This window comes from Camelina sativa, chromosome 16 (genome assembly GCF_030686135.1).
Source record: "Camelina sativa cultivar CO46 ecotype springtype chromosome 16, ASM3068613v1".
Taxonomy (NCBI): Eukaryota; Viridiplantae; Streptophyta; class Magnoliopsida; order Brassicales; family Brassicaceae; genus Camelina; species Camelina sativa.
This window is the reverse complement of record NC_141895.1, coordinates 27,322,860-27,339,217: the sequence shown is the minus strand read 5'-3', so window position 1 is coordinate 27,339,217 and position 16,358 is coordinate 27,322,860. Positions and strand designations below refer to the sequence as shown.

The 16,358-nt window shown below is 34.9% G+C and overlaps 5 protein-coding genes across 9 annotated transcripts; 3 read left to right on the top strand and 2 right to left on the bottom strand.

The window, feature by feature from the left end:
* The first annotated feature begins 463 nt into the window (after nucleotides 1-463).
* Nucleotides 464-3,649, top strand: LOC104752281 (uncharacterized). Its single transcript, XM_087490545.1, has 5 exons — nucleotides 464-665; nucleotides 880-1,821; nucleotides 1,909-2,206; nucleotides 2,292-3,324; nucleotides 3,404-3,649. The coding sequence occupies exons 2-4, from the start codon at nucleotides 1,676-1,678 to the stop codon at nucleotides 2,865-2,867; spliced, it is 1,020 nt and encodes a 339-aa protein (XP_087346671.1). The 5' UTR covers nucleotides 464-665; nucleotides 880-1,675; the 3' UTR covers nucleotides 2,868-3,324; nucleotides 3,404-3,649.
* Nucleotides 3,631-4,282, bottom strand: LOC109129585 (uncharacterized protein At4g04775-like). The gene is made up of 2 exons (XM_019238013.2): nucleotides 4,099-4,282; nucleotides 3,631-4,026 (listed from the first exon to the last, which is right to left on the bottom strand). Exons 1-2 carry the CDS (start codon nucleotides 4,222-4,224, stop codon nucleotides 3,751-3,753), a joined length of 402 nt encoding a protein of 133 aa, XP_019093558.1. The 5' UTR covers nucleotides 4,225-4,282; the 3' UTR covers nucleotides 3,631-3,750.
* A 350-nt stretch (nucleotides 4,283-4,632) lies between these two features.
* LOC104752280 (uroporphyrinogen-III synthase, chloroplastic) lies at nucleotides 4,633-8,172 on the top strand. Of its 5 annotated transcripts, none has more exons than XM_010474380.3 (9): nucleotides 4,633-4,948; nucleotides 5,168-5,255; nucleotides 5,463-5,529; nucleotides 5,911-6,029; nucleotides 6,603-6,698; nucleotides 7,125-7,180; nucleotides 7,308-7,393; nucleotides 7,539-7,673; nucleotides 7,801-8,172. In XM_010474380.3, exons 1-9 carry the CDS (start codon nucleotides 4,727-4,729, stop codon nucleotides 7,844-7,846), a joined length of 915 nt encoding a protein of 304 aa, XP_010472682.2. In that variant the 5' UTR covers nucleotides 4,633-4,726; the 3' UTR covers nucleotides 7,847-8,172. The 5 variants fall into 5 exon arrangements, 2 of the variants coding, with proteins under 2 accessions (XP_010472682.2, XP_087349021.1); XR_015585057.1 differs by having other exon boundaries at nucleotides 4,654-4,948; nucleotides 6,603-6,651; XR_015585058.1 differs by having other exon boundaries at nucleotides 4,654-4,948; nucleotides 6,603-6,651; nucleotides 7,467-7,673.
* A 2,759-nt stretch (nucleotides 8,173-10,931) lies between these two features.
* Nucleotides 10,932-12,278, top strand: LOC104752279 (uncharacterized). Its single transcript, XM_010474379.3, has one exon. It carries the CDS (start codon nucleotides 11,157-11,159, stop codon nucleotides 12,114-12,116), a length of 960 nt encoding a protein of 319 aa, XP_010472681.2. The 5' UTR covers nucleotides 10,932-11,156; the 3' UTR covers nucleotides 12,117-12,278.
* A 2,351-nt stretch (nucleotides 12,279-14,629) lies between these two features.
* Nucleotides 14,630-15,781, bottom strand: LOC104752278 (uncharacterized). Its single transcript, XM_010474377.3, has one exon. The coding sequence runs from the start codon at nucleotides 15,159-15,161 to the stop codon at nucleotides 14,739-14,741; it is 423 nt and encodes a 140-aa protein (XP_010472679.2). The 5' UTR covers nucleotides 15,162-15,781; the 3' UTR covers nucleotides 14,630-14,738.
* Between the last annotated feature and the right edge of the window lie 577 nt (nucleotides 15,782-16,358).

Sequence of the window (16,358 nt, the reverse complement as noted above, 5' to 3'; positions counted from 1 at the left end):
AAAAAAAGTTGTTGTGTTATTATTTATTACTGATCAATGATCATCATGTTCTTTGACATGTAGTCAACGCCAAAAAAAAAAAAAAACAAGGTAATATGGTACCCTCCTACTTCAAAGATGGTTAAGCATCTGGAAAACTCTCTGACTGACTCGGAGGGTTTCGTTTTAGAATTCAGGATTTCTTTTCATAGAGCTACTACACATTTGATGGGAAAAAGGTATATTTCTACCCGTACTATTTGTAAAGTGTATATTTCTACCTGAACAAAAGAGAAGTGTATTATCCAACCTGAACTCTAATAAAATTCAAAATTACTACCCATATTTTGAAGCGTTATCGATAATACTACATTGACACAAACACTGTTAGTCAACGGTTAAATATGAGTGATTTATATGACACATAAGCAATGATGTGGCAAGAGTTTTTGGAATGAAACTCAAAACGACGTCGTTTTGATTTGGGGAAAAAACTTCAATTAGGGTTCTTTTTTTTTTTGATTTCACGATTGGTTTCTCTCTTTCTCTTTCTCTTTCTCTGCGAAGGCGAAAATGGAGAACGAGGATTGAAGTTAATTGCGAGGGATAAGTGTACAGGAAACAAGGCGTGAATCGAAGGAGTTGTTAGCATTACCCACAATCGTTTCTACAAAAGCGAAAATGAGGTATTTTTAGTTCGTAAATCACAAACATTGCTTCGATTTTTGGTATTAAATCTTGTATTTTGTCTTGTTTTTGTTTAATAGTTGCATAATGTAGATATTTGGAGACAATAATTTGAAGTTTTATGTTTAAAGAGTCGTATTTGTTTACTGCACACTAAGTGTTTGATTAAATGCTTGAGTGTTTGAAACTTTGTATAATTTTTTTTGTTGACAGCAATCCGGATCATGTGACATTCCTTGTGTATTTTGGAGGGTATTGGGTGAAGAATCATGTAGGAGATGTTGCTTATCTCAATGGTAAAGACATAGCTATAGAATGTAAACCAGAAGAGTTTTTCATCAAGTTGTCGGCGGAGTTTGGGGAGGGATTATATGGCCAAAACATGTGGTATAAGTACCCTTTTGAAGAGCATAATGAAAGAAAGAGATTGAGGTCTGCGGATTTGAGTTTTAAGAGGATGTGTGATGCGGGCAGATGGACTGGAGTGATGAATGTTTTTTTGGTGAACTCAACAGAGCATCCTAATGATATCGAGTCATCTGAGCCATGTGAAGAAGAGATCCGGGTTGAAAGAAATGTGGCTTCTTTTGTTGATGAGGATGAGGATTTCGATTATCATAACACACCTCCTAACTCTGATGGTGAAGAAGAAGAGGAGCATTTGGTTAGATACAAACGAGGTAGTGGTCAGCTAGAGATAGAACAAGTATTTGATAGTCTAGAGGAGTTCAGAGAAGCTTTAGTAGCTTATGCATTAAAAGAGGGTTGTAACATAAAGATAAGTAGATGGGGGAAAGACAAGTCAGCGGCTGTGTGTGGGACTAAAGAGCCTTGTCCATGGTATATCTATTGTTCTTATGAGGAGTGCGTTGGCAAGTGCAAAGTGAAAACTTTTGAAGATCAGCACAGTTGCACAAATGATAACTATTGTAAGATATTGAAAGCACCTGTGATTTGCAAGATGTTTTTGGATGATATCTGAACTGATCCTGATTATGGACCAAAATGGATGCAACAAGAGATTGAGAAGAACTACAATCTGATAGTAAGCATAGACAAATGTAAAAATGCTAAGAAAAAAGCTGTAGAGATCATCGACCGTGAGCACAAGGAGCAATTTTCTAGGCTGAAAGATTACCGCTTAGCACTTCTTCAGTAAGTTCTTCTTTCATTACTGAAATTTTAAATTTAACAAGTGTTTTCCAATCTGTTAACTAGGTTTTCATTTTGATATTTTGCTAGATCTAACCCTGAGTCAACAGTAGTGCTAGACACAGTGCTTGATGATGATGGATCAGAGATCTTCCATAGATTCTATGTGTGTTTTGCTGCCATTCGAAAGATGTGGTCTATGTGGTGTCGTCCTATCTTTGGAGTGGATGGTTGTTTTATGAAATGCACACTAAAGGGACAATTATTGGCTTGGGCCGTTGTTGATATAGAAAATGAAGACAATTGGGTATGGTTCCTAGAAAAGTTGAAGGTTGATTTCAATCTACAGGAGGGTCAAGGGTTTACTATCATATCTGATAGGCAAAAGGTATATCTCCAACCCGTACTAGGCTTTAGAACATGTAAAATGACATGTATGGTTTAACTAATATATCTTTGTTTTGCTTTTACAGGGTTTATTGAATGCAGTGGAAAGAGAGTTACCTTATGTTGAACATAGAATGTGTGCTAGACACATCTACGGGAACCTAAAGAAGATATTTCCCCATCAAGGTGACATGAAAAAGCTCTTTTGGCAAGTAACGGAAAGTTATACCACGAAAGAGTATGAAGCAAATTTGGAATTGGTAAAGAGCTATGATATGCGTGTTTATGAAGCCATGATGGAGAAGAACCCAAAGAATTGTAGCCTTGCTTTTTGCACGCCAACATCCTCCTGCGTAGATGTTCATAACAACATCTCTGAATCTTTCAACAATGCAATAGATCCTGCAAGGTATATGCCAATGGTAGAGATGTTGGAGACGATAAGGAGAAGAACCATGGTGCGTATTGATATGAGGAAGACAAAAGCTGACAAGGATCTAAGCAGAATACCTCCTAGAATAAAAGAAATGATAGCGTTGGAGCAGAAAAGGCTTAAGTTCTGCAAGGTTATCCCTGGATCAGACGGTAGAAATGAAGTCCGTGAGTCAGGTACATCTTACTCTGTGAACATTAGAATGAAGACATGTGCCTGCAGGAGATGAGAAATGAGTGGAGTTCCATGTAGGCATGCATTACGCATCATCGCAGAAAAGAAGCTAAATCATGAAGATTACATCTCTAGTTGGCTTCTCAATGGAAGGCAACAACAAATTTATAGGGACTCAATTCGGCCAGTAAATGGTATGTGTTTCTAGGATAACTCCGGTTCTGTGATATTGCCACCTCCAAATCTGGTTGAAGAACTTGAAAACAGAAAAGGAAGAAAGCCAAAGCCAAAGCCAAAAAGGAAGAAAGGGAAGAATGAGTCTCCAAAAAAGAAAAAGGCTAGTAGAGAGAGGAGAATCATGCATTGTCGTCGTTGCAGTTTAACTGGACACAATGCAGCTAAATGTCCAAATATGGAAGTGGAGAAGTCTATGCCACCTAAGAAGAAGAAGAAGACTAAACCATCGGCAGATGGAGGAGGACCAAGTCAACCAACACAAGACACATTTTCAGGTTTCAATCTTCTTATTCTCATCTTAAATATTCAGATTATGTTGTGTTGTAATGTTAGATTTTTTTTTTTTTCTGATAGGAACTTTGGAGAACTTAGGATCAAGCATGACATTTGTGGGTTTGGAAGCTTGAAGTATGAAGCGGTTTAGGACTATTTATTTTTCTCTTTTTGATGTCATGGTCTGTTTTTGGGGACATGTAACAACACAATGTCTTTTGATTTCATAGTCTGCTTTGTGACATGTACCACAACCAAATGTCTCGGTCTATTTTGGATTCTATCACAGTTGGATTGGGTTTGAGCAATGTCATATGTCTTGTTCTTTTTCCATTACCTTTCATACAAACAAACAGTCTTACAAGCCATATTTTTCTCTAAACATCCAAACTAGTTACTCTCATACAACCACTTTTTAACTCACATATTCAATACATACACATGAAAAACAAAACCATAACCATAACAAAGCCAACAATGTTCTTCAAGCTTCTTAGTTGCATTTTCATCTCTTTGACCTCCTTCTCAACCACACCCAAATGCACACGAGTCTCTATGGCGAGAGTATCAATCTGAGATTCACAAGCATTGACGCCCTTCTGTAATGTCATTGCAGCTCCATCAATGTTCTCCACTTTCTCAATCATGTCCTCGATCTCTTCGACCATAGACGTATCGGTCCATTTAAATGTATGATACCAATTCTATGACAATTACAGACTTTTAGTTGCAGACACAACCAAACTATACAACAAAATTGAGAGAATCACACTTACCCCATCCCTTCCAAACGGACACCCATGAAACAATCTTCCAGGATTTTTAGCAGTTGTCGATGTCTTCAAAACAACAGGTTCTCCACATTGACATCTCTTGGAGAAACCTCTTCTTTGATTATCCATTTGATTTCTTCAAAATTGAGAAGCATAAACGCCTTCGCAGAGAAAGAGAAAGAGAGAAACGAATCGTGAAATCAAAAAAAAAAAAAAAGAACCCTAATTGAAGTTTTTTCCCCAAATCAAAACGACGTCGTTTTGAGTTTCATTCCAAAAACTCTTGCCACATCATTGCTTATATGTCATATGAATCACTCATATTTAACAGTTGACTAACAGTGTTTGTGTCAATGTAGTATTATCGATAACGCTTCAAAGTATGGGTAGTAATTTTGAATTTTATTAGACTTCAGGTTGGATAATACACTTCTCTTTTGTTCAGGTAGAAATATACACTTTACAAATAGTACGGATAGAAATATATCCTTTTTCTCCACATCTGATAGATAAGTTGATTGTTAATTTTTAATAATATTTATGAAGATAAAAAAAATAAAAAAAATTGAAAACCAATTGCACATTCGTCGATTGGTACTCTAAAATTTTCTAATCACAGTAGACCTCTTCAATGGCGTTGCTCCTTCCTCACTCGTCTCTCTTATCTCTTCAACCACCATTATCGTCTTCTTCGCACCTCCTCCACTCTCCTAAAAAAGGAGTTCTCGCTTCTCCTTCCCTAATTCGAAATTCATCTTCTTCCTCCGTTACTTCGTCTAGTATCTCCAATTCGGTCCCGCAGGTGGTCGTAACCCGAGAACGAGGCAAGAACAAACAAATCATCAAAGCCTTGGTATGCATGCACTTCATACCCTTCTCGCCCCAAACCCAACAAAAAAAAAAAAAAGTCTAAAGTTATTATATAATACCAGCTATAGGCTAATTTCAACAATCTGGTTACTGCCACTTGAAACTTTTTGTCAGTAATTTAGTTTCAGGATCATAAAATGTAGTGAGGTTATGTTAAAATTGTGCATTAGTTTAGCTAATAGAGTTTATTCTCTTGATGCAGGAGAAACATGGGATATCATCTTTAGAGCTTCCCTTGATTCAACATGCGCAAGGACCTGATTTTCATCGGCTTGCTTCTGTATTAAGTGGTGATTTGATTTTTCTTATGTAGCTTGACTTAGTGACTTCTTTGCTCTAATACTTTGGCTGTTTTGTTTGGAAGCTATAAAGATGTTTCTGGATGCCTATGTTTTATTTGGATTTCAATATTGTTATATTACAATTAAGAAAAAGCTCCAGAGTTGTATTGCGGTGCAGATTTTGGTATTCTGACGTGTTGCGTTTAATTTTGCTAGATAAGAGCTTTGATTGGATCATTATAACATCCCCAGAAGCAGGTTCTGTCTTTCTTGAGGCATGGAAGTAAGCCCTGGTTCTTTGACCGTTTCCCTCTCTTTTTGAACTGTTTCTGTTAGTAATGTGTTGTCAGAAGACAGAAACAATGGCATTTCTCTAATCTTAAGAGTTTCTGAAATGTCTAAGCTAAGCAAACTTTGTTAATTTGGAATCTGTTGCTAGTGAGTTTACTCTTCGAGTTGTCATTGTTATTGTTACTGTTATTCATTAGGAAAAGGCAATTGGAGTAGTCTAGGTTTTTATTTAGGTATACAGATATATCTGTAATCTTCAATTCTTTACACATATTTATTTATGATGCAACTCTGTTAATAAATAAGTTATGAGCCTTTTCTGCTCAATACCCTTTTTCCCTTGAGTTAAACGTCGTTGGTCTCCATTCCTTAGGGCAGCTAGCTACCCAAAAGTGCAAATAGGTGTAGTAGGAGCTGGAACAGCCAGGGTATTTGAAGAGGCAAGACAGTCGACAGAAGGATTGCTTCATGTCGCCTTTACGCCATCAAAAGGTAACTTAACTTTTTATTTAGACAAAATTTCTATACACTCCGTTTTAGTCTTTATATCTGCAACCTGTCCATTTTTAAGCATTTTACTAGTGTATGAGTTTACAATATCATCGTTAGATATGCACCAATTGGTTGGATGGATGCGTTTGAAACCCTCCACCTTGATTTGTGTGACTATGTCTATGAATGATGTGACCTATTACACTCCAATTTACTCTTTATATCTACAACCTGTGCATCTTCAAACATTTACTTATGTAGGAATTTACGATATCATCGTTATATATGCTTGGTTTATGAGACTATGGATCATGTGCCCTGTAACCCTTGTCATAGTTTGTTTCCATAAATTATAGAGCATCTAAGATCATATATAGGTTTATGAAATGATGAATTATTATTGAGCCAAGCTAAAATTTGTTCTCCGTGGCATTTCCTTATCAATGTTCATGTATTTTTCAATGTGCCTGCATCCATCAAACCAATATATATATATATAGGAAATGTATGAGTGGTCGTACATACAGTGTTATAGTCTTGGTTGGTTCATTCTCTTTGTTTTAATTATTTCAGCAACTGGTAAAGTCTTGGCTTCGGAGCTCCCAGAGAAAGTTGGCAAAAGGTCCTCTGTCTTATACCCGGCTTCGCTAAAAGCAGGCAATGATATTGGTGTGTGTTGTTAGGTTCTCTCAATTCAGTTGAGCTTATTGTGTTGACCACATAGGAAAAAAAGATTAGGACTGAATAAACAAAATAAAATATATGATTCATATATCCTGTACAATTTTATTTATGCAGTTGCATAAGTATTGCATATCCTAGATGGAGATGTGCAGTAATGCTATACCGGGAGAAGTAGATTAGTAAATTACATTTATTACTTGGCTTTCATGTTCAAAGTGATAGTATTCCAAAGGTTGAAAAGCAATTGTACATTCTGCTCTTTCTCTTTCCATGTAGATGAACTAATGACTAAATCTATGTTTGCCAGAAACATAAGTGAAGATAGCTAACTGTAAAGTTAGTTTATTTTAATATCATTCTAGATTGACTGACCATCTTTACTCTGCTTCATGTTTGACATATGAACCGTAGAGGAAGGGTTGTCCAATCGTGGGTTTGAAGTTACCAGGCTGAATACATACACAACAGTAAGCCGTCTTTAAACTTACTAGACAAGCCCTATAATTCATTGCCTATATTATTTGTTTTAGCCATCAATTGCATATGGGTTGTCCGTGGTTAATCGTTAGTTTTCTTTTTTTCTTATCCTGATAGGTTCCAGTACATAATGTTGATACGGTACTCCTGAAAGAGGCACTGTCTGCTCCTGTTCTTTCTGTAGCTTCACCTTCAGCAATTCGGTATGCGCCATCAATTATCATCCTATTGCAACTCATCATCTGTCTGTTTTTTGATCACCCGTTATTGGTGCAGCAAAACGTCTTTCATATAACCTCTCTAATATGGTCGAGTGGGTTTGGTCCATCGCGTACTTGATTTCGACAGGGCCTGGCTGAATCTGATTCAAAATGATGAGCAATGGAGTAATCACGTTGCCTGTATTGGAGAGACAACTGCTTCAGCTGCAAGACGACTAGGATTGAAAAACGTGTACTACCCAGAGGCACCGGGACTTGAAGGGTAATATCTTTATCTTTTCATATGTTATTGAACATGTCAACTAGAGTCCTCTTTTCACATAACTTAGCGATTGAGTAGTATCGTCACCTGGATTTGCAATGGGTTTGAGTGTGTGTGTGTGTGGCAGGTGGGTCGAGAGCATCATGGAAGCTCTAGTTGTTCACAAAAAATAAAAATAAATAAGTAACTCTATTAGCAGCAATTGAATGTTCCACCTTCTCATAGTGGAGGACTCTGAATAGGGACAATGTCTGTAATTTAAAGACAAGGTAAAAGGTAAAAGAAACCACATGATGGTGTTGATAAAAGAGATCCTCGAGCCCTTTTAGATATCTTGTGTAGCTTACTACTAGCTTCTCTACCGACAAAGTATATAATGAATTGTATACTAGCAACATCATATAAGCTATCTAAAAACAATCGTAGTGTGTTTTTTCATCTGAAATTATTGTTCATATATTTTTTTATAAATACTTTCAAATATTCAATTGAAGCTAAATTAAATTCTTGTTAGAACACTTTTAACTAGTGATTTATTTATTTTTATCCATTTGCAATCTTGTTTTTATTGTCGCATGCTAATAAAACGTATTGGTATGTTTAGCCACTATCAAGAGTATCTAGATGGATCGTGTGAAAACAAATTCTACGTAGAACACAAAAGTCTTCTCGTTTGGTGACTGAATATTAATTTGAATCAATATTTATTTATTAGGACCACAGGTTAAAATTGGCCTCGTGATCTTAAAATATGCTTTCGAAAGGTCCAACAACAACCATGTGGTCAATGCCGACTACGAATTTGATTGAAAATTCAAAAGATGAAGTGGGTCATCACCATTCATCATTATATTCCAATCTTTTATACTAAACAACTTTATTTCGACACATGCGGTCTGCAAAGGCGGCCTGTTACGTTATAATCGTTTACTTTTATTATCAATTCGGAATATTTCCAACAAAAATCAATCTATTTGGTTACAACTCTCCTCAAAGATATAAATTTTTTGTCTTTTTAATTTAATAGTCTCACTGTCTAACATACGACTTCGCACCGATTGATATAGACACTCCATCTATAATATTGTTATCTGCTACGCTATGTTAAATAAAAGAACTACTTGGATAGTCTTAACTTGAATGCGTTATGCGTGCTAGAAGAATGTCAATTTCAACTTATATACAATATATTGGTATTTTTGGGTTATTGGGTTCAATAAGTTGTTTTGTAATGTTAACAGGAAAAACAAATTATAAAATGGTATATTTTAACAACTTATACAAAATATATCGTACCGAGTGTTTTTTATAAGGGAATTTTGCACCCACACCCACTTTCTCCAAAAGTATTAACGCTCACATCTATTTTCTACTATTCATATACTTTTCTCAAGTTTAATTACATATTACCCCTCGCTCCTTTTAATCCCTTCTATTTTCTCTCTCTTTCTCTTTCCATCTCTCTCTCTCACAATTATTCAACTAAACAATACATCTTCTTCTTCCTTGTTTTGCTTTTGCTCATCCATTGAAAGAGAAAAGCTTATTTATGTTTCTCTCTCTTTCTCTCTCACATTCTTTTTCTAAAGTTTTCAAAAACCATTTCAACAATGATGGAAATCTAGGGAAGGTGAAATATTTAGATATTTTTCCTTATCACTTTAGATTATATGAAATTCGATCTGGGTTTTTTTGGTTTTATTGTGATTTTGTGATTTTACTGATTAATTGTGGTCTTGTGAACTTTTTAATATTGAATTTGTTTTAGTTCGATCTGGAAAAAAGTTTGAGTTTTGTTGTGTGAGTGTTATTCATTACTTACATTGTATCCACAAATAGTTATCCATTTGGATAAGTTTGACAAATAATGTATCCACAAATATTGTATCCACAAATAGTTATCCATGTGGACAAATATCGTATCCACAAATTGCACTATAACCTCATATGTTTCCATATGGACATGTTGTCATAGTCATCTGAATTGATGTGTATTACTTCTATTATATATGAATAAACACAATTAACTATCTATTAATAATACTGCAATTGACTATCCACTTATCATTGAACAAATGTTCAACGACAAATGAATACTTTCTAATCTAAAAATTCATCAAAAATATAGCAATATGTATCTTAAAATATAGAAAATATATAACTATAACATATTGTATATAAGTAAATAGATAATTTGTTTTATGATAACCATTTAAAGTGTTAATAACAAAAAAAAAAAATAGAGAAAATAAAGAGAGAAAGAGGAGAGAGGCAAAATTGTCCAACTAACAATAACACTTAAGCAGAAACTTAAAAAAGTATAGCAAGTTTGTAAAGTGGGTGTGGCTGCAACAGGTTGAATCTAAAGTGGGTGTAGGTACAATAAATGATCAAGTTCACAAGAAAAAATTACAAGCATTAACTACACTCTTTTCTATTCCTTTGGTTCAAAATCTAAATTACTAATCCAAATTTCTTAAGGGAAAGAGGTTAATTTTGAGGAAAGTTTGTGGCTCTGATTGGTTACACTAAATAAGGTCGTTTGCAAACGAACCGCTCCAATGTATCCCAATCAAGACAGCGTTTAGAGAGAGCGGTTGGAGATCTTGGTTGGAGAAAGAGTTTGGAAAAGGTGGTTAAAGCTTAATTTTGATGGTTGCAAACGCCAACTCCAATCACTTGGAGAAACCAACGTTTGGTTTTGGTTGGTCATGTTACTCATTATTTTTGACATTAAATTTTTTTATCTAACAAAAAGAGAAAAGAATAGTGACTAATGATTGTGATTTCAATAATATCATGTACTTTTAAATGGACTATCATGTATGTGATATTTGAATACTTTGTTATGAAATAAACATTTAAAATTTTGTTAATCTCATATAATAAAGATTTAAAATCATTTAGCATGCTAAATAGTTTGTTATATGATGCTTCATTTAACTATATTCATATTATAAATTAGATAAAAAAAATTATTACTCTATATTTTCATTTCTAACTAAATTATTTTTTAATATTAATTATTATAATTTATACTATTCAACCACTATAATGTTACCAATCAAGCTAAATACTCAACCACTATCTTTAACTTTACTATATTTTTCATCCGCTATCTTTAACCGCTTACTTTTTAACCGTTTTTTTATAACCATTATAAATATTTTAACCATCTAGTTTAAACGTGGTCACCAATCTAGACCCGTAGCTTTTGGGATAAAGATAACCGTATTGAAACAAAATGTATTTTGTCTTACTTCGAATAGAGGAGCTAATAAAAATATTGGGTTTCTATTGCAATTGCTTATGTCCTGCCAAAAGTTGTTTTTTTATATTACGTATATATGTTTGGTCAGCGAAAACGGTCTAAAATAAGCTCTCTTTCTTTCTTTCCTCTCACCTTCCTTGAATGATCTTTTTTAGTTCCCTTCATCTCATTGTTCTTGAGACCATCTCCGAACTCATTGGAAATCAGAAACAATGAAAGTGATGAGTTTGACTGCTCCATCTTCACCAAGGCAATTCACTGGTTGCTTCTTAAGCGCACCAACAAGCCCTAGAAGAATCACAGAGTTTTATAGAGAGTTTGATGAGGCCGCAACAAGATTCAACTTCTCCGACCGTCTTACGGTTCCTTTTGATTGGGAAGACACTCCTGGAACTCCTAGGAAGATCATCGATGATGACGAAGATGATACTGTTGATGATTTCGCCTTCGAGATCGGTGAGAAGCTCGAGACGACGTCACTTTTTGCTGAAGAGCTTTTTGATGGAGGCAAAATCAAACCCTTGAAGCCTCCTCCGTATTTACAATTAGACCATCATCATCATCAGCCTCAGATTTTATCTCCAAGGTCTCCAAGATCGCCTATTGCTCATGGTAAAAACATTATCCGCAAAGCTTTCTCCCCAAGAAAGAAACCGGTACAGCTGGTGGATCCTTTTGAGGTCGCCATGGATAAAGCTCGGAACGGCGTAGAAGAAGAGAGAGGGAGAGGGAGACGTCAAAACTCGAGCCGTAGAGTCGCCCGATCACTTTCTCCTTTCCGGGTTTCGGCTTATCCATGGGAAGAACAAGAACAAGAACAGAGAGAGGTACAAGAACAGAGGAAAGGGTCTTTGACTTCTTCTAATCCGTCCACATCTTCATCAACTTGTGTGTCTTGCAAGTCATCTTCCTCAAGAAAGTGGAGGCTAAAAGACTTTCTTCTGTTCCGAAGCGCATCAGAGGGAAGATCAAGGCATAACAAAGACTCCGTAAAGACGTTTTCGGGTTTGTTTAGGAAGCAAGAAGACACCAAGAACTCGAGTTCACGAGGAAAAGGGTCATCATCTGTCTCCGCCCATGAGTTCCATTACATGGCTAAGAAAGCAGAAACAAAAGATTTGAAGAAGAAGACTTTCTTGCCTTACATGCAAATAGGAAGATTCGCCTTCTAAATTAATTATTCTATAGATTTATTTTTTTGTTCGATTAAGTTATGTGAAGGACCAAGTCTCTTCTTCTCTCTTGTGTGGTTTGATTTGCGTTCAAAGCTTGTAGAAATTATGAACATTTCTTGTTCACATTAATTTTGCTATATATATGCGTTAGTGTGACTATCCATCTTGTTACATCTACACAGAATTAAGTCTCGAACCACAGATGTTGATTTCGTTCTCTTTAGAAGACATGTCATTTTAGAAATGATGCAGACATTATATATATAAAAGATATCCCGGTAATTCCATCTCTACTTCTCTATCAAGTCAAACTCTAACTGAAAAATACTGTTATTAGGTTTTCATATAGATTCTAATTTAAACTTGTCCTAGCTCCAACTAAGAAAGTTGGCTTTCTTGTATGTCATTTTTTCTGTTGGTGTTTGATTCTAATTCATTTTTTTTTTTTAAACTGCTCATCGCTTTACATAGCTGATCTTATAACGATGTTTAACATATAATTTGGTACGAATCTGAATAGCCTCATCCACTTAGCGTCTTCAGTCACCCTGTTGACATTGAAGATGTTTCGGTTATCCAATCTTGAAGATGCTTGATTGGATCTTTCAGATTGCCTTCTACTGAATGATATGTGTTGGAAGATGGTAATGGTCAGTGGGTTGTTATCAAAGTATGGATTATCCACTGATGGTGCATGGTGGGTATCCCATTCAGTTCACAATAGTCAAGTGTTCTGTCGAAGTCATATAGTTCTTCCTCTCATTTTTTAGGTGTCTGCACTTGTGCCATTCCTCTAAAGATTGCTTGGTCGTTAGATTGATGCTCTGAAATGTGGTTCTCTAAAAAATTTGATAACTACTATTTTTCACTTCACGAGAAGTTTAAATTAAATTTTGAAGCTTTGTAATTCTTTATAAAGATGTAAGTGATCGCAAGAGCACAGCTATGCCAATATAGTTAAAATGCAAGAAGTAAAACAAGGGCAAAACATTAGATCATGTTCACTGCTATGTGAAAGTTTTAAAACCCTAACTAAGCTGCAAGTGTATATATGGAGAAGTCGACGTAGCATTTAGGGACGAATCCATGGTATTAAAAGTTAACAACAAACAAGTATGCAAGATACTATATAATTAAGCTAAGAAGATGAGAGATTTTTGGTTTTTGAAAACAAACTAATTAAACTAGAAAAAAATGAAACAATATCAACCAGCAATTTTAAAGACAAACTATTCAAAAAGGTAGAAGGCATAGAGAGTAAGGTGATTGAACAAAACCAATTTATTAAGATCAACTCGACAAAAGTAAATTAACTCATTAGTTTCATAATTTTATAATTCCTCGGTGGAAAGCGTAATTAGATCAACTTTCCATTTGCAATTAGGCAACAAACATGCATGAATTACAAGTCCGTTAAATCAATGATCAAGTTCCTGATTCTTCTAATCATCCATAATTTCATTGATTAGGTATGAAAAAAAATCGAAAAATTTCTGGATGCAAAATGTTCATGGCCTAGATTTTGTCTAGCACCAATCCCATACCAAATGAAGGGGAACATGTCAAGATTTTAAATTATTCATTTCTATATGTTATGCATTAATTAGACAATAAAGAAGAACGTATGTACTTCATTATATAAAATCCATTAGACAATAAAATCACTTTTTTTACTGCAATAATCAGACTACAATTTATATAGCAATATGGCATGTAACCAGATTTTGTATTGAAAAAAAAAAATTTAAAAGTTAATTGTCACTGTATCAATGACCTCACGATTGGTTGAGATTTGAGAATATAACAAAACCGTCACTTAATATATTTTTTAATATCATGGAGCAGCTAATCTTCGGCGTAGTCTCTCCTCGTTACATGCAGAGGTCGAAGCCCTTTTTTGGGCGATGCGTTGCATGATTGGAGCGGATAATCAGGATGTTGTTTTTCTTACCGGCTGCTCCGACTTAGTGAAAATGGTGTCTTCACCCTCAGAGTGGCCAGCGTTCAAGACTTATTTGGAGGACATTCAGAAAGATAAAGAGGAATTCACATCCTTCTCGCTGATCTTCATTCCTCGCACGCAGAATGGTAAAGTAGATAATCTTGTACGACGAATTCGCTCCAAGCCGCATCTTATTACCTATGTAAACGATGTTCCGTCTCATTGGCTTGGCTTTAAGCCAATGTTATATGCTGTTGACAAAAAAACGTAAAGAATCAATGAAATCAACGGCTACAAATCAAAGTGTACATTACAAGCTTATTAAATTATGTATATTTCCTTGATTTATATACTGTACATGTACATACGATCTTCTTAGTTTGGTGCATCAACGAATCAGAATCAATAAATTGATTAAAGCACTTTAGCAAGCTATGTATTATTCTCTTTATATACGTCCCTTCGTTTCTTTTATCTTCGGTATAAACCACTTATTCACAAGAGAAACTAAATAATATACTAAAAGATAAAAAGTGCAAAAATATAAAAACAAAATCTGAGAGCGCCATTTTCAATAACTTTGACCGCTTTGGGATTGAACTCGTGAATTTTCAATTACATTCGCTAACTTTTAAAACCAACACGAAAAAAAAAGAATCAAAAGAGAGAAACACTAATCAAGAATGAGCTGAGGATGGTGTTTGTGTTGGAGGCTCATGGTCTAAAGAGTCTTGTTTCTCTCCATCAGTTTCATCTAGATCTGCCACGTGTCCTTCAGATTCAGCTGAGACGCCCGAGGAAGTGTGGTGCAAAGGCTGACGAGGCGACGGAGACGGCCGGTGGGGAATGATGTGGCCGTCGATACAAGAACCACATCTACTCTCAGCCCATCTCTCCATATCGTAGTCTCCATACCCTAAGATGGTTTTGCCGGAGCAAAGCCGTCCAATAACGCTAGCAACAACACAGAGAACAGTGACGACGATAAAGACGGCGATAAAAGGACCAATGGTGGAGTTGCCGGAGGAGGAGACGGAGGATGAGTGTTGTGGATACTCCGTGGCTGGTGGTGGTTGCCAATACAACGGCATTGACGCCATTGTTAATAGAAGAAGGAGAGACGACTCTAATGTTAATGGGAAGAATAATTTGCCTTCTTAAATGGTGAACTTTGAGAAAATATTTTAATATTAAATTTTATATTTTTTAGGAAAAGAAAAATGAAGTGAAATGGTGAAGACAGTGCATTAACCTGCAGGAGAGAGACCTTAAGGGTCTGTAAAAAAAGGACAAGAGCTAGAGAATCTATCAGAAACAAGAGACTTCAGGTCAAATTTGGACCGAGAACGACGACAACACTAATAATTATATAAAAACAAAACTAATAGTAGTGAATAGTAATTAAGAATTCAGATTTTACTTTAATTTAATAAATAAAATGATGGTAACTTTTGGTTATTTTTGGTCTTTGAGCGAACTCGCTTTTTCAGGTTCTGTCTGAAGTTATAGCGTAAACATGGAAATTGGAAAACAACGTTGTCAGTTGTGTGTTAAGTGGCATCCACTAAGCTAATAGCTTCCTTCCGCACTCTCGCTTGTGGCGCGTGACTCCCAGTGTAGCTTTGCTTTTGATAAAATATTATTATCTTCTTTTTGTTTTTTTTTTTGGACAAAATATTATTATCTTCTTTTGTGAAAGAAAAATACATACAACCTTTTCAGACTACGACCCATAGATTAATCTAACAATATGATCAAAATCTAACTATAAAATTTCATAATAGCCATTGAATTAAAGATAACACTACTAATCTAAATTATATTTATATATTCTTTCGATTTCAGAAAGAGTGTCATTTTAAAGTAAAATATTTGTGTCATAAGTGTGTCATATTGTATTTCCAAGACAAAATTTACCAACTAAATATCAATTATAACCATATTATTTCAACTTATTAAATGTAAAAAGAATTTAATTTAGTGTATTATAGAAGGGCATAAGAAAAATTGATATATTTTTTTTAATATATGTGAAAATGCTAGAATGATATTCTTTATGAAACAAAGGAAATATAAAATTTTAAAACTAAATTAATATAAATATATAATTAAAATAGTTTTTGCAACATAGTTATACATATTTTTTTATAATCTCATCGGCATTTCCATTCCAACTCTTCTAGAGTTGATACTATTATTGTTTGTACTGGGGATTGCACAACACTAAGTAAATAAAGATTTTCGGGAAAAGAGTGAAGCTGGTTCTTTAATTAACGATAAAAACGTGAGGTCGTCAC

Bases quoted from the DNA above. Each gene is read 5' to 3' on its own strand.
- LOC104752281 (XM_087490545.1), top strand. From the start codon at position 1,676: ATGCAACAAGAGATTGAGAAGAACTACAATCTGATAGTAAGCATAGAC. The intron at 1,822-1,908 runs GTAAGTTCTTCT...ATATTTTGCTAG, and splicing joins TACCGCTTAGCACTTCTTCA to ATCTAACCCTGAGTCAACAG. The intron at 2,207-2,291 runs GTATATCTCCAA...TTGCTTTTACAG, and splicing joins TCATATCTGATAGGCAAAAG to GGTTTATTGAATGCAGTGGA.
- LOC109129585 (XM_019238013.2), bottom strand. From the start codon at position 4,224: ATGGATAATCAAAGAAGAGGTTTCTCCAAGAGATGTCAATGTGGAGAA. The intron at 4,027-4,098 runs GTAAGTGTGATT...TAATTGTCATAG, and splicing joins GTCCGTTTGGAAGGGATGGG to AATTGGTATCATACATTTAA.
- LOC104752280 (XM_010474380.3), top strand. From the start codon at position 4,727: ATGGCGTTGCTCCTTCCTCACTCGTCTCTCTTATCTCTTCAACCACCA. The intron at 7,181-7,307 runs GTAAGCCGTCTT...TTATCCTGATAG, and splicing joins GGCTGAATACATACACAACA to GTTCCAGTACATAATGTTGA. The intron at 7,394-7,538 runs GTATGCGCCATC...TGATTTCGACAG, and splicing joins GCTTCACCTTCAGCAATTCG to GGCCTGGCTGAATCTGATTC.
- LOC104752279 (XM_010474379.3), top strand. From the start codon at position 11,157: ATGAAAGTGATGAGTTTGACTGCTCCATCTTCACCAAGGCAATTCACT.
- LOC104752278 (XM_010474377.3), bottom strand. From the start codon at position 15,161: ATGGCGTCAATGCCGTTGTATTGGCAACCACCACCAGCCACGGAGTAT.